The following is a 16,743-nucleotide window of genomic DNA, read 5'->3' as shown; positions in this document are numbered from 1 at the left end:
GTATGATACCTAAAGAACATATGTATTAATTGAAAGTTCTTCTGAATTGATTTTTGTTAGTAAATAGAATAATATGAGGTTTGTGATAACATAATCAGTCAAAGAAATGATAATTAAGTGGTAAAGATGTCTGTGTGTGACGATTACAATCGAAATGAACACGATGATCTTTTCTGGATATTCTATATACTCTTTTATCCTCAGAGATATGTGCATAATTGTTCAGTTCTGATAGAGTTTTTATGTTGTGAGAATGTTAGCTAACTATGATGTTAAACGAATGTCCTATTGGTCTAGTTGGTTTATGACCGGTTATTATTCTGTTTTGCATTCATATTTAGAAAGCGTATTGTTTTACTACGATGAAATTCAAGAACTGAAATATGGTGATTCGGAATCTAGACTTTACTTGATTTTGTGTAAAGAATTGTCATCGGCAAGGGTATAAATAATGAGAGCATAAGCTCAAAATTGTATGATGGAGTTTTCCTCGGTAAATTTGAATAAAGTTAACGAGTTCAATCAAATATATGATTCCTTGAACTAATACGGTTTAAAGGATCTCTAATTCGCATGCTAAAAAAAATAAAAAAAAATTGAAAGATTGCGTGTTTGAGTTGTATCCTCAGAATAAAGAAAGGAGTATTCTGATATGTTAGTGTTTTATAATTGAAATCAACTCAGTTGTTTCATTAAAGTGAACTGAATTACCGAGATGTGATTTGAGTTATATGTATTTAAGCATGTCCTTAGCTAAGAGAATAAATTATGTGTATTCACGAGTATGAAGACATATAGTCGGAATGAAAAATCTATATTTCAAAAAGTATGATATACGAGATTAAATTGATTAGTGATACTAGAAAGTTAGTGAAAGTGTTTAATATGAATTGGAAGTAACTTCTTCTGGTAAGATTTTCGGGGACGAAAATCCTTAAAGGGGGGAAGAGTTGTAACAGCTCAATTTTGGGTCTAGTCGGAACAGTGGTTTCAGGACCACAAATCCAACGAGGAAAAATGAAATTGTAATGGAATTTTCAGTGGTGTCGGAATGGTGATTCGAGATCACTAAATCTGACAAATGAGTAGAAAATATTATTAATTTAGTGAGTATAAGTTAAATTAAATGTGAAGTTAGGAAAATTTTTGAAATAGTGAATAGTGTTTTAGGAATAAATATTAAAATAATTAGAATCGAAAATGAGGTATTGAAACTTCAAACTCATAAATCGAGCCATAAATATTTTAGAAATATTTCTAGAGTGTCATTGAGTTGGTATTAAAGTTTCAGTTAGAAAATTCTCACGTTTGGGTGGTTAATTAATTAAAAGGACTAAAATGAAAATAATGTAAAATTTGTTAAAAGTGATTAAATAGCTTAAGTGGTAAATAAGGAGGGACTTAAGGAATAAATATGCCAATATGGAATAGTTGAGACGGCATAAGAGAAGAAAAATCTGGAAAAGTGATGTAATAAGGGCAAAATTGGAAATTTTGCAAAAGTTAACAAATAAAAATCTTAACTAAAAGAGTTTCTAGTCAATTTTTCATATATCTCAGCAAAAAACGCCATTGAAGGGTCCCTCCAAGCTGGTTTTTCATATATTTGAATCATGTAAGTTCAATTCTTGATTATTTCTTAAATTTTTGTGTTTTGTGACTTTTACAACTAGATCCACTTGTTGAATTCATTAGTTTTGATTTTATGAATGAAATTGAAAGTTGCTATGAATATGTGTTGTAAGTTTATGATGAAATAGCATGAAATTGAAGCTTTAATTTGTTTATGAGATGATTTTATTAGGTAATTTCGATAGAAATTGATTTGTAGGACCTAATTGTGAAAAAGTTTGGAATTAAAGTCTAGTGCTAAAATTCTGATTTCCAAAGGTTATAAAGTAGTTTAGAGTGATGGAATAATGTGTTAATTGAGAAAAATCAGCTCAATTGAGAGGCTAATTGAGCAGGGATGAAATTATCGTTTATTGAAAGCTTAGGGAAAAATGGTAATTAACATTATGCACAAAAACAGTTTGGACAGCTGTCATAGGTTAACTTTGAAAAATCATCATAAATTGTAGAAATTGAATTAGAGGATGAATAAAATATGAAATTAGAGGTTATTGAGTCTAGTTTCTCATAGAAGAAACGGTGTAAGCAATAGAATTGTAAATCATGAGATATAATAGGTTTTGTGAGACAAGATCAGAATGAATTCGGGTTTCCCTGTTCTGATTTTGTAAAATCATTAAAATTTGTACAAAAATAATTTTGAATTATAATTTATATGCTTAGAATCATTATTGAGTCTATTTTCATAATAAACAAACGGAAACATCATCCAATTCTGTACCATGAGATAATTAATTTTAGTGAAGAAGGGTCGGAACTATTGAACAGTGAAACAGGGAAACTTTAAAGAATAAACTGTATTTATTGGCTAAACAAAAATTCTGAAAAATTTATGGTAAGAAGATATGTGAGTATAACTTCAAATAAAATTTACGGATCTTAATTTGGAGTTTCGTAACTCAAGATATAAATAATTTGGTGACTCTGACTCGGATAGACAGATTTGAATTTACTTATAAGTAAATAGTGAAAATATAGTTAATGTTATTTAAGCGTGTTATATACATTATGGATGTGGAATGGAGAGGAGGAGGAGGAAAATTAGAAAATATATGAATGACTCGTGTATAAATCGGTCATATATTCGATCATAATCGATAAATGTTGAGTTAAATGATAAATACGTATTAGTATTGAACTTAATGATATTGAATTGTATGAGAAGTAAATGTAAATGAAGCATTGAATTGTTAAGACTTGTGAATTGCATGAATATAAACCGGGTCTCGTAGGCCATATTTATTATGAATATAATATTTAGAGGATATATTGTGAAGAATTATAAAAGCATGTTAAAAATTTGAAAGTTTTAATTTAGATGAAATTTTATAATACGGTTAAATACGTTTACAAGTGTATGTGTTTTGGTAATGCCTCTCACCCTATTCCGGCAACGGATACGGGTAAGGGGTGTTACAATTATTGGTATCAGAGCTACGGTTTAGTCGGTTCTCGGACCGAACGTAGCATATGTGAAGTTTGGAAATATATGCCATTATATAACCTGTGATAGTGTGATATATCCCGACCCTGATGAGATTTGTTTTACTTATAGATAGAGATACTTTTCAACTTAGCTAATTTTGATAATATTGAAAGCAATACTCAAGTATATGAGTAGAAAGTTGATTATGAGAAATTGGAACTCATAAATGTATGAATAAATATTTTATAATACATGTCGATGAATAATATTATGTTATATGTATTATTAAAAGTAAATTATAATGCTACACGAAATATTGTGCTGATAACTAAATTATAAAATATATGTGAATATTCGAGATAATACGAGTTTATTTTAAAATAGCTAATTTACATGTTATAGGTTCGGGGACTAAATTGAGTAAAAGTAAATTTTAGGGTAATTTTGTAAAATGTCAAAATGACCAAATTGCATGAAATGAATTGTTTTATTATTTAAATTAATAAATTGAATGAAATATTAACTTATCGTGATCGGGTAGAAAATCGAGGAAAAAAATTTACCAAAATTCCCCTGTATCTTGGTATTTTTGCAAATTAGCCTGGTAAGTTCGTATGAACTATATTCTATACAATTTTGATTAAAATGAATGTTATTTGGTGATGAATAATATATATGTATATGTGTTAGTATCGAACTGAATTTAGAAAATTGAATGGAATAAGAAATATGTGTTAGTATTGAATTGAAATTTGATTCGTGAATGAAAAGTGAATTTGATATTGAAAGTAACTTTTGGAATGAATGTGAATTTGAACTGAGAATTGAAAACCCTATTAACTAGTCGGGCTGAGTCGGATATAGTTGGCATGCCATAAGATTGGAAGAGTACGGGAATTTATCGGCTATGCCGATCAGGCACTTTACGTGTCGTATTTCAGGCACTTTATGTGTCGTAATTTAGGCACCTCGTGTGTCGTATTTCAGGCACTTTATGTGTCGTAATTCGTGCACCTCGTGTCGTATTTCGAGCACTTTATGTGTCGTAATTCAGCACCTCGTGTGTCGTATCGTGCACTTATGTGTCGTATATTGATTAGGTACTATGTACCGCTTTAGGCACAATGTCTTTGTATTGGTGTGTTTGGTTGGATCCACATATCCGCCAAAGCCCGAGTCTCATAATAGGGGTAATTAAATGAAAATTTAAATCGAACGAAATGAATTAGTTGAGCTATTGAGAAGAAACGTGATAGTGTAATATTTTTCGCTCTAATGAAATTGTTTTGTTAAGACAGAGATGACTTCTAATCGAGCTATTTCCAATAATACTGAAAATTAATATTGAGGTGAATGAAATGAGTTATTGAAGAAACGAAATTTAGAAAGGTATGAATAGAAGTTCATGATAAGTATGTGTTAATGTACGAAATGAGATAACCATGAGTTGAGAAACGTGAAAACGTGGAATAAAATGAAAGTTTATATGGTGATAAGCTCATCCGTTTTGCTTGGAGTGCATATGATGTTATGCGTTCAACATATTTGATTAAGTAAATATGGTAAGCAAATATACACAAATAGATGGAATGTGTGTTTATGTACACTTGCTTGAATAAGTGTAATCGGTATATTTATATGATAGAATCTTATGTTTAATTGTTAAATTAGAAATAATATGATGTTTTGTTTTATGTCTTTATTATTGAGCTATAAATATTATAATAGCATGAAAATTTAATTGGAAGATCAAATTGAGTAGAATGCAGGAATGAGTACTTTCGTTCGTTGATATGCAATGAATTGATTTGAAAAGACCATGGTTGGACCATGGCAATATGTGATATGTGATTTCCGTATAAGACCATAGCTGGGCTATGGCATCGGTGTGATATGTGCTACTGTGTAAGACCATGTTGGACTATGACATCGAGAAAATGAAGTACTCAATTCCGTAAGACGTTCTCTAATTTGACAAATATTGGTAAGTAAAATGGAAGCCAAGTATTGGAATTTAATTAGATATTAATATTGAGCTGAAATTGTAGGTGACAGAAAACATTCATAATAAATACATTTGTTACTTGGCCTGGAATGAACTATATGGCTATGATGGTAATATATTAATGATGAATGGTAAGTCATATATATATGTATTTATGAGAGTAAGTTAGAGGCTTTACAACCTCACAACCTCACAATCACCCCCTTATCAATATTGCTTTTTGACGAAATTTTCTTTTACGAGAATCATGTTGAATGAGCTCATAAATGTGAACTAAAGAATTCAGTGGTCAAATAATTAGTAATGCAAACAGAGTTGAGTATAGTGTAACAAATGAACTTAGTTTTAAAAGAAATATCAGATTGTTTTAAAGATTATACGGATTATGTAACGTCACGGTTAAAGAAGAAGTTAAATTTGATAAGACAAAATATTCAGGTATGATACCTAAAGAACATATGTATTAATTGAAAGTTCTTCGAATTGATTTTTGTTAGTAAATAGAATAATATGAGGTTTGTGATAACATAATCAGTCAAAGAAATGATAATTAAGTGGTAAAGATGTCTGTGTGTGACGATTACAATCGAAATGAACACGATGATCTTTTCTGGATATTCTATATACTCTTTTATCCTCAGAGATATGTGCATAATTGTTCAGTTCTGATAGAGTTTTTATGTTGTGAGAATGTTAGCTAACTATGATGTTAAACGAATGTCCTATTGGTCTAGTTGGTTTATGACCGGTTATTATTCTGTTTTGCATTCATATTTAGAAAGCGTATTGTTTTACTACGATGAAATTCAAGAACTGAAATATGGTGATTCTGGAATCTAGACTTTACTGATTTTTGTGTAAAGAATTGTCATCAGCAAGGGTATAAATAATGAGAGCATAAGCTCAAAATTGTATGATGGAGTTTTTCCTCAGGTAAATTTGAATAAAGTTAACGAGTTCAATCAAATATATGATTCCTTGAACTAATACGGTTTAAAGGATCTCTAATTCGCATGCTAAAAAAAATAAAAAAAAATTGAAAGATTGCGTGTTTGAGTTGTATCCTCAGAATAAAGAAAGGAGTATTCTGATATGTTAGTGTTTTATAATTGAAATCAACTCAGTTGTTTCATTAAAGTGAACTGAATTACCGAGATGTGATTTGAGTTATATGTATTTAAGCATGTCCTTAGCTAAGAGAATAAATTATGTGTATTCACGAGTATGAAGACATATAGTCGGAATGAAAAATCTATATTTCAAAAAGTATGATATACGAGATTAAATTGATTAGTGATACTAGAAAGTTAGTGAAAGTGTTTAATATGAATTGGAAGTAACTTCTTACGGTAAGATTTTCGGGACGAAAATCCTTAAAGGGGAAGAGTTGTAACACTCAATTTTGGGTCTAGTCGGAACAGTGGTTTCAGGACCACAAATCCAACGAGGAAAAATGAAATTGTAATGGAATTTTCAGTGGTGTCGGAATGGTGATTCGAGATCACTAAATCGACAAATGAGTAGAAAATATTATTAATTTAGTGAGTATAAGTTAAATTAAATGTGAAGTTAGGAAAATTTTGAAATAGTGAATAGTGTTTTAGGAATAAATATTAAAATAATTAGAATCGAAAATGAGGTATTGAAACTTCAAACTCATAAATCGAGCCATAAATATTTTTAGAAATATTTCTAGAGTGTCATTGAGTTGGTATTAAAGTTTCGTTAGAAAATTCTCACGCTTGGGTGGTTAATTAATTAAAAAGGACTAAAATGAAAATAATGTAAAATTTGTTAAAAGTGATTAAATAGCTTAAGTGGTAAATAAGGAGGACTTAAGGAATAAATATGCCAATATGGAATAGTTGAGACGGCATAAGAGAAGAAAAATCTGAAAAGTGATAATAAGGGCAAAATTGGAAATTTTGCAAAAGTTAACAAATAAAAATCTTAACTAAAAGAGTTTCTAGTCAATTTTCATATATCTCAGCAAAAACGCCATTGAAGGGTCCTCCAAGCTGGTTTTTCATATATTTGAATCATGTAAGTTCAATTCTTGATTATTTCTTAAATTTTTGTGTTTTGTGACTTTTACAACTAGATCCACTTGTTGAATTCATTAGTTTTTGATTTTATGAATGAAATTGAAAGTTGCTATGAATATGTGTTGTAAGTTTATGATGAAATAGCATGAAATTGAAGCTTTAATTTGTTTATGAGATGATTTTATTAGGTAATTTCGATAGAAATTGATTTGTAGGACCTAATTGTGAAAAAGTTTGGAATTAAAGTCTAGTGCTAAAATTCTGATTTCCAAAGGTTATAAAGTAGTTTAGAGTGATGGAATAATGTGTTAATTGAGAAAATCAGCTCAATTGAGAGGCTAATTGAGCAGGATGAAATTATCGTTTATTGAAAGCTTAGGGAAAATGGTAATTAACATTATGCACAAAAACAGTTTGGACAGCTGTCATAGGTTAACTTTGAAAAATCATCATAAATTGTAGAAATTGAATTAGAGGATGAATAAAATATGAAATTAGAGGTTATTGAGTCTAGTTTCTCATAGAAGAAACGGTGTAAGCAATAGAATTGTAAATCATGAGATATAATAGGTTTTGTGAGACAAGATCAGAATGAATTCGGGTTTCCTGTTCTGATTTTGTAAAATCATTAAAATTTGTACAAAAATAATTTTGAATTATAATTTATATGCTTAGAATCATTATTGAGTCTATTTTCATAATAAACAAACGGAAACATCATCCGAATTCTGTACCATGAGATAATTAATTTTAGTGAAGAAGGGTCGGAACTATTGAACAGTGAAACAGGGAAACTTTAAAGAATAAACTGTATTTATTGGCTAAACAAAAATTCTGAAAAATTTATGGTAAGAAGATATGTGAGTATAACTTCAAATAAAATTTACGGATCTTAATTTGGAGTTTCGTAACTCAAGATATAAATAATTTGGTGACTCTGACTCGGATAGACAGATTTGAATTTACTTATAAGTAAATAGTGAAAATATAGTTAATGTTATTTAAGCGTGTTATATACATTATGGATGTGGAATGGAGAGGAGGAGGAGGAAAATTAGAAAATATATGAATGACTCGTATAAATCGGTCATATATTCGATCATAATCGATAAATGTTGAGTTAAATGATAAATACGTATTAGTATTGAACTTAATGATATTGAATTGTATGAGAAGTAAATGTAAATGAAGCATTGAATTGTTAAGACTTGTGAATTGCATGAATATAAACCGGGTCTCGTAGGCCATATTTATTATGAATATAATATTTAGAGGATATATTGTGAAGAATTATAAAAGCATGTTAAAAATTTGAAAGTTTTAATTTAGATGAAATTTTATAATACAGTTAAATACGTTTACAAGTGTATGTGTTTTGGTAATGCCTCGCACCCTATTCCGGTGACGGTTACGGGTAAGGGGTTTTACAAATAACTTAGTACACATGTCCATCTTTTATCACCTTCTTTACTGAGTCAAGTAGTCAACCCCATGCCCAAAATTGCATGGTCTTGCCGTCCACATGGATAATTTGTGCATGGTCATCTTTTATTTATTTAAATCATGTCTCTAATGGACCTCCTACATAGTTAAAAGTACATACATTAATAAATTAACATGAATTAATACAAAATATTCATGAAAATCATGTAATTAAGCATAATTTCACATACTTTCCAAATTCATGTCTAAAAGTACTAATTAAGTAAAATTCACTTATTTCAATAATAATTATAGAAATACTTTAAAAACAATTCAGGACTAAATTGGAAAGATTTGAAACATTGAGGAAAAAGTTAGAAAAAGTTAAGCTGCAGGGGTCACACGCTCGTCTCTCAGGCGTTGTAACACTACACCAAAACAGGCTTTTAGCGACGTTTTTAGTGGCGTTTGGACAAAAAACGCCACTAAAAATCAAGTATTAGCGGCGCTTTAAATAAAACGCCGCTAAAGACCGAGCATTAGCGGCGCTTCCCTAAAAGCGCCGCCAAAAATGAGCATCAGCAGCGTTTTCGAAAAAACGCCGCTAAAAACCTAAGCCCAACGGCATCGTTTTCGACCTTTTGGGGCTTTTAGCGGCGTTTTTGAGAAAGCGCCGCTATGCTCAGGCTTTTAGCGGCGTTTTTGAAAAAGCACCGCTAATGCTCAGGCTTTTAGCAGCGTTTTTGAAAAAGCGCCGCTAATGCTCAGGCTTTTAGCGGCGTTTTTGAAAAAGCGCTGCAAAAACATTTTATCTGTCTATTTACTATTTAATTTGTTTATTTATATTAATTAAAATTTAATTTATTTTTAATAGAATATTTTTTAAAAATGGTTAAATTTGAAATAATGACACGTAGAAATAATTTCAAATAAAAAACATAGAAAAATATTTGTTAAAATGGAAAAATTAAAATACTATTATTTAAAATAATTTAAAATTTTTAGGGTACATGACTGATTGATTTTAATTTATATATTAAATAATTTCATATATAATTGTAAAAGATACGATAGTATTAATTTTAAAATATTTAATTAATTATCATTATAGTTTAGGGTTTAATATATATGGTTTAGGGTATATGGTTAATTTAGGATTTAAGGCCGGTTTAGGATTTACAATTTTAAGCTTTATAGATTATGGAATTAGGGATTTTGGTTTAAGGGTTGTGATTTAGGGGTTAAGGGTTAGGGGTCAGGGATTTGGGTTAGGGTTTAGGGTTTAGGGTTTAGGGTTTAAATTAAATAGTGGTTTTTAATTTATATATTAAATAAGGTTTAGGGGTTAGTAGTTAGGGGTTAGGGGTTAAGAGTTAGTGATTTAAGGTTTAGAGATTCGAGGCCGGGTTAGAGTTTAAGGTTTAGATTAATTAGTTTTTTTTAATTTATATATTAATTAAGTTCTTATATAATTGTAAAAAGAGGGGTTAGGGGTTTAGGGTTTATGTTTTAGGATTTAGGATTTAGGAGATAGGGTTTAGGAGATAGTTTAAATTATTTAAGAGATAATAGATCAATTTTATATATATTAAATGGTTTAGTATTTAAGGTTTACTTTAGATTTATTAAATGATGAAAATTTATACAATTAATTAATTTTTTATATTTAAAATATTTAATCTAAATTTAGATTAAATGGTTTAAACTATTTGATATATTTAAATATTAGATTTAAAAAATTGATAAATAAATATATTGAGTTTTAAATTTGAACTATGAAATTATAATTATCTTTTATTTAATAACAATTTTCCATTTAAATTCAAATATGAAAATTTTAGTAATCCTTTTCAAGAGTCGAGTTTAGACATAAAATTGATCTCGACTCAATTTGGGTCAATCCAAAGTATTAATTAAGATTTAAGATGCTTTTAAGTCAACAAATTAAAGATTACATGTTGAAATTAATTAAGGGAATGTAAACAAGAAAAAGAATGCTTCATGTGCATATTTGATAATTTAATTATCTAAGCTTTAGCTTATACTATAAAAAGAAAGTTTGATGGGTGTATTTGTTTAACAACATACAATATTATTGGTCTCCTTGATTTTGTTTTTTCTTTTATTATTATTATTATTTTTAAATGTAAAATTAAATTTAAATTTTATCCAAATATTTACGTATTTATATTTCAATTTATCTCATTTTTATATAATTTATAAAAAAAGTAGTTTAATTTGAATATTACTTTCCTCAAAAAATTTCAAATTTTCTTACTTAAAATATTAAAATAGTTATTATTTAATATATAAAATAAAAAAATTTAACAGAGTAAAACGGTGTCATTTTTTTCAAAATAACATAATTTTTTACGGCGTTTTCGTAAAAAACGCCGCAATAGATAAGTAATAGCGGCGTTTTTATTAAAAACACCGCAAAAATCATTTAAAAAAATAAGGCGCCTCTTATTTCCAAATTTCTCCGCCTAAAATCTCCAAATTAAAGGAGCTCCGCTACTAAAGCAGATAAGGTTTTTGAAATTCCTTTTGTGCTTTCTCTTTGTCAAAAAAGAACAAAATCCCTAAACATAAGCATTTCTCCTCAACCGTGTAGATAGCTAAAACCCCTTTCTTTTCAGTTCCCATTTAAACCCTAAATTCCTAACAGCAAAATCTAAGCAACAAAGCAATGGCAAAGGGGGCAGGAGAAGAAAAGAAGAAATTTTCAATCTGGGATTTGCCAAATGTGCCAATGGGTCAACTTCTGCCGCATCTTGAACTCCAACGAAGTCGTGTTTCATGCAATAAGGACGCCCCTATCCATGTATTTCTCTTTTACCCCCCTTTTTTTTATCACCTAAAGCACACATCTTCAGTTGAAATTTTTTCATGAACACCCTTTTATTCATATATGGAGTGTTAAGAAACAGTGGTTTCTTGGGGTTGTTTAATTGGGTAATTTAAAAAAAATAGAGCCTTTTTCCTTATTTGGGGTTTGGGTTAGTTTCTTTGTATCATCTGTCTTGTTCTATTTTTAAGGTTCTGAAATTTGTGGGTCTCTTTTTTTGTATTATAATTAAACGTCTTATGTTTTGGGGGCTTTTGTTGCTTGTAGACTGAGAGTATTCAATATTCTGGCGCTTATGCATCGATAGGAATTGATAATAGTTCACGACTTGACCGATTCTCTAACAACTTTAGAGTTGAAGTGGTTCGACTCAATGAAGATGACATGGAGTTTGATATGATCGGTATTGATGCAGCTATTGCCAATTCATTCAGGAGGATCCTTATAGCAGAGGTCTGTAACTTTTTGGTCTACCTCTTTTCAGTGCTAACATATGCTATGTTAATGACAATATTGCTTGCTATCATATGCTAGCTATGTTAGCTTGCAGCACATTGTCTGTGCTAGTACTGATAGAACTGATTATGCTTGCAGCTTCCTACAATGGCAATTGAAAAAGTTCTCATTGCAAACAACACATCAATAATCCAAGATGAAGTTCTTGCTCATAGGTTGGGCCTCGTTCCAATCCGTGTTGACCCAAGGCTTTTTGATTATCTTTCAAGTTTAATTCATTTTTTTTGGTTGATGGTTTATCTGAATTTATGGAGTTTACCCTTAGGGCACTTGGTAATTCTTTACTTTTGTCTCCTTCAATTGTAGAAAATGATCAGCCAAATGAAAAGAACACCATTGTTTTCAAACTCCATGTTCAGTGTAAAAGTGGTAGTCCACGTATTACAGGTACGGTTTTGGGCTTTATCAGTGAAACATGAAAGCTTTTTACTTAAATGAAATTAATAGGTCTTCCCTTCATAACTTTGCCTTGTTTCTAATGGTGTATAATAATGCAGTTAAATCGGATGCATTAAAGTGGTTGCCTAATGGGAGTGAACTGGTTAAGGAAACAAGAAATGCAGCTTCAGATTCATCATCAAAGCCTGAAACATACACTTACTTCAGTTGCAGTCAAGAGACCATTCCAGAATTTGTCAAGAACCCGATTATCCCTAAGTATCCAGATATTATTATTGCTAAACTTGGCCCTGGACAGGTATATTTTACATGCTTTTGTTTGTTTCAAAAATTGCTCATAAAGCATGTCAAGATGGCAGATCATGCCTTAGGTTTAGAAAAAATCTCTTCGCGAGCTAAATGTGGTGCTAGTAGATTAAGAAGGTTTTGTGTACTACTCTTATTAGTTCAGGATCCGTTTTGAAGTTGTTAGAAGTTAATCTAATCCTTATAAAGTTTTTCGAGTGTACTAAAAGTTCCAACTTTTTTACTAGGAAATTGAACTGGAAGCACATGTTGTTAAAGGCATTGGGAAAACACATGCAAAGTGGTCCCCAGTGGCCACTGCTTGGTATCGGATGCTTCCTGAGGTAAGGATAGACTGTAACTGTAGATTTCTTCTTTTCTAAACCTTCTTCATTTATGTCGTTTATTCTATCTCATTTTGACTCTATATTATTACAATATTATGATATATTTATATATTTAGGTTGTATTATTAGAAGATATTGAAGATGACCTTGCTGAAGAACTCAAAAGAAAATGCCCTGTTAATGTGTTTGATATAGAAGATCTTGGAAAAGGTACTTCTGTTCATTATGATTTGTTGTCTATATGGTGTAAATTTTGGTAATTATGTTTTTTTCCTCTATAAAAGGGTTTTCCAGTATTCCGTTACTAAATGTGGATTATATTCCTGTAATAGTGGGGTCAGTAGCTATGTGATAGTGCTGACCGGTTCTGCTTGATATGCTTTAGCATGTGAAGTTAGGAGATATTGTTTTAGGTACATTTCCTAATGAAGAATTTGGCTTCCAAGCACGTAGGAGAAGGGCAACTGTAGCAAGGCCACGTGCGTGCACACTTTGCAGAGAATACATAAGAGGTGATGATTGGGAGAAACGTGTGGCACTGCACCGTGTTAAAGATCATTTCATATGTAAGTAATGTGGGGCTACTCTATGTCTTCTGCATGTGTTGTCAAAATTAGTTCTAGATTTCTTTAATGCCCTTGCTTGATTAATATATTTTCATTGATTTCAAACCAACTTAAGGTTAGGCACAGCTTGAGATTAATATGTTTTTCTCCCCTTTTCTAGTCACCATTGAATCTACTGGAGCATTACCTCCTGAAGTTCTATTTACTGAAGCAGTGAAGATTTTAGAAGACGAGTGTGAACGCGTGATAATGGATCTCTCATGATGCTTTTAATATGGTTAGTAAGGATGAGAGAAGCAATGGATTCTCTATTAATCCAAGGAGATTTTCATGCCTCTTAGCAAATATTTTTCATTTCTCATCTTTTGGTTCATGGATGGGATTTGGAGGGGCAGATGGTATGATTCACACACATATATATAAAAAGAGTGGATTTTTGTGAGTTAATGTGTAATGAGAGGGATAGATTATTGGTGATGGGCTTTTTACATTTTTGGTCTTGAATTAATATATAGTTGTAATACAAGGATCCATGGTTTAACCTTATGAAGTAGCCAATTCATCAGCTTTGCTTTTAGTGGTATAAAAACAGTAAAATTGCATCAGTTCTCTGATGAATGATTGATTGGTTATTAGTACAGTCGATTTTTTTAGGGTAGAAAGAATATATTTATAGTCTGTGTAACTTGTAGCAAAACTTACATTTGAGCTATCTTTCCATTGTTTATTTTAGTTTTGATTTTAATTTTTTTACTTTAATATTTATGACGATTTGAGTTCTAACTTTTGGATTTTAATTGTTTTATTAATTTATTATTTTAAATTCTAAAACTAAATTTATTAATTTTTATATTTAGTTTTAAAGTTAAAATTTTCATAGAAAATTTAATTTAAATAATATTTTTTATTTATCCTTAAAAAGTATATTTAAAGTTTAAATTTAAAAAATAAAACATAATATAATATTTATTATAAAAATAAATATTATTTGATTAAAATATATTTTTTAAAGATTATATTTTTAGTGGCGTTTTTGCTAGAAGTGCCGCTAAAGGTTTGTTCTTTAGCGGCGTTTGTGGAAAAAGCGTCGCTAAAGGTCGTGATCTTTAGCGGCGTTTGTGGGAAAAGCGCCGCTAAAGGTCGTGGTCTTTAGCGGCGCTGTCATTAACGGCGCCGCTAATGCTTATAGCGGCGCTAAAAAGCGCCGCTAATGCTTATAGCAGCGCTAAGAAGCGCCGCTAAAGACCCTGACCTTTAGCGGCGCTTTTCCAAAAACGCCGCTAAAGTTAGCGACGCTGTCATTAGCGGCGCTTTTTGCGGCGCTTCTATAAGCGCCACTAATGCTTATAGCGGTGCTAAAAAGTGCCGCTAAAGGCCTAAAAAAGCGCCGCTAAAAGCCTATTTTGGTGTAGTGTAACATTCGAAATAGGGACACACGGCCGTGTCCTAGCCCATGTCTGTGCCCGAGTAACTATCTGATTTGGGTCACACGGCCAATCCACACGCCTATGTGCCAGGCCGTGTAACTCTCAAAATAGCCTCACACACCCGTGTGCTAGGCTGTGTGCTACGTCATGTAACTTTCAAAAACACGCTCGTGTCTTAGGCCGTGTAGACAAGAAAATGGCCAAAATTAAGTCATTTCTTTTACCCATTCAAGCATGAACCTACAAGCAACTTGCACATATAATCAAGACCTTAAAACATATCCAAATCATGCATAATAAGACCAATTCAATAGGCCATTTAACCATACAACCAATATGCCAAATAGGCACCTCAATCACAACCAAGTATTCATACCTATCTTTGTGTCTAAATGGTCATATTTCATCTAAACATACTTAACTAAATTCCATGTCAAAGCATACACTAATTGATCACATTGCAAACATGCCAACACTTACCAACTTGGTCATAAAACCATGCATCAATTTGACCATATAAACATCAACCATCAAGTCATCAAAAAATACCATAAGTACCACAAATCCAAAGCAACATTACCTACCATAAACATCAACTAAACACTAGACACAAGTCCACCTATACATGCCATTATAACCTTGATCAAAACATCAAAATCTACCAATATAATCACAGGATAGTGTGATAGTTCTCCGACGAGCTTCCAGACCGGTCGAGCTTCGGATAATCTGTAAAGTAAAGAAAAATAACTACATAAGCAATGAATGCTTAGTAAGCTCATATAAACTTTAAACATAACATTTCATTTCAATAATGAACTTTATGGGGTAATTATAAACCTATACCAATTCCACAAAGTTTATCAAACTTTATAACCAACAACTCATAAATAAGTAAGTTCATCAATATCACATATACTTTTCATTCCTAACATAATAGGATTTATAAAACGTACTACTCAACCATTAACCTTTTCATAATACTACGAACCACTCCATTTACTTTCTTACCATTCCATTTACTTATTGTCTATTTCATTTAATTAGAATAAAATTAAATAACAACATCAATTCACTAATTAGTATATTTGTACATGAACTAGGTAAATTCATCCATAACATACATAATTTTCTCACATATAAGTACATCATTTAACTCATCAATCCCCTTTTCATCATATTACATCTCAAATCTGAACGTACTATTTTGTTACCTTTTGTTACCTATTTCATTTGCACAATATAAGACGTAAGCATAAAAACCAACCACGTGATAAACCATTTCCTTAGAAAATAAATACCTTGATTCTTACCACCCTTTTATGAACATAAGCATATATTCCATTTGGAATATAATTTGTTTGAACTCATCATTTTCTTTAACATACCATACTTTCAATGAAACTTACCATTTCAACCTTTTCATAAATACATGACATAGTTTCTTTTAAACACTTACCATTCCTTTCCTTTTTATGCCCATTGAACCGTTTAGAATATCATCGGATACGTGGGATAGCTCACACGAAGTGTGCTAAACATATAACCATAACCTTTCATTTCATTTACATCATTGCTCACACGAGCTGTGAAATGGGCTTGTTTACATGAGCTATGGAGTATCTGCAACAAATGCAAGAACTCAGCCATCGGTAAGGCATTCAAGACTAGCACCCGAAACATGTAAACCCTAATGACATGTCATTTGTATCATACGAATTCCTAATGTTCAAACGGGGCTCGATAGACATCATAGCATCATTGAATTTTCACCATTCATTTTTACATAACATTTAACAAATTAACATATCATTCATAATAACAT

The 16,743-nt window shown here is 30.8% G+C and overlaps 1 protein-coding gene across 1 annotated transcript; it reads left to right on the top strand.

Moving 5' to 3' along the window:
* Positions 1-11,195: 11,195 nt before the first annotated feature.
* On the top strand, positions 11,196-14,096 carry LOC105764210 (uncharacterized; the record flags this gene model as incomplete). The annotated part of the gene is made up of 9 exons (XM_052626433.1): positions 11,196-11,354; positions 11,646-11,831; positions 11,973-12,102; positions 12,201-12,281; positions 12,392-12,591; positions 12,827-12,922; positions 13,042-13,135; positions 13,372-13,491; positions 13,652-14,096. Coding segments are annotated over 9 exons (1,170 nt in total), but the record flags the coding sequence as incomplete, so codon positions are not given.
* Positions 14,097-16,743: the final 2,647 nt, after the last annotated feature.

Source organism: Gossypium raimondii, chromosome 2 (genome assembly GCF_025698545.1).
Source record: "Gossypium raimondii isolate GPD5lz chromosome 2, ASM2569854v1, whole genome shotgun sequence".
Taxonomy (NCBI): domain Eukaryota; kingdom Viridiplantae; phylum Streptophyta; class Magnoliopsida; order Malvales; family Malvaceae; genus Gossypium; species Gossypium raimondii.
The sequence above is the reverse complement of the archived record's forward strand: the minus strand, read 5'-3'. Positions and strand labels throughout refer to the sequence as shown.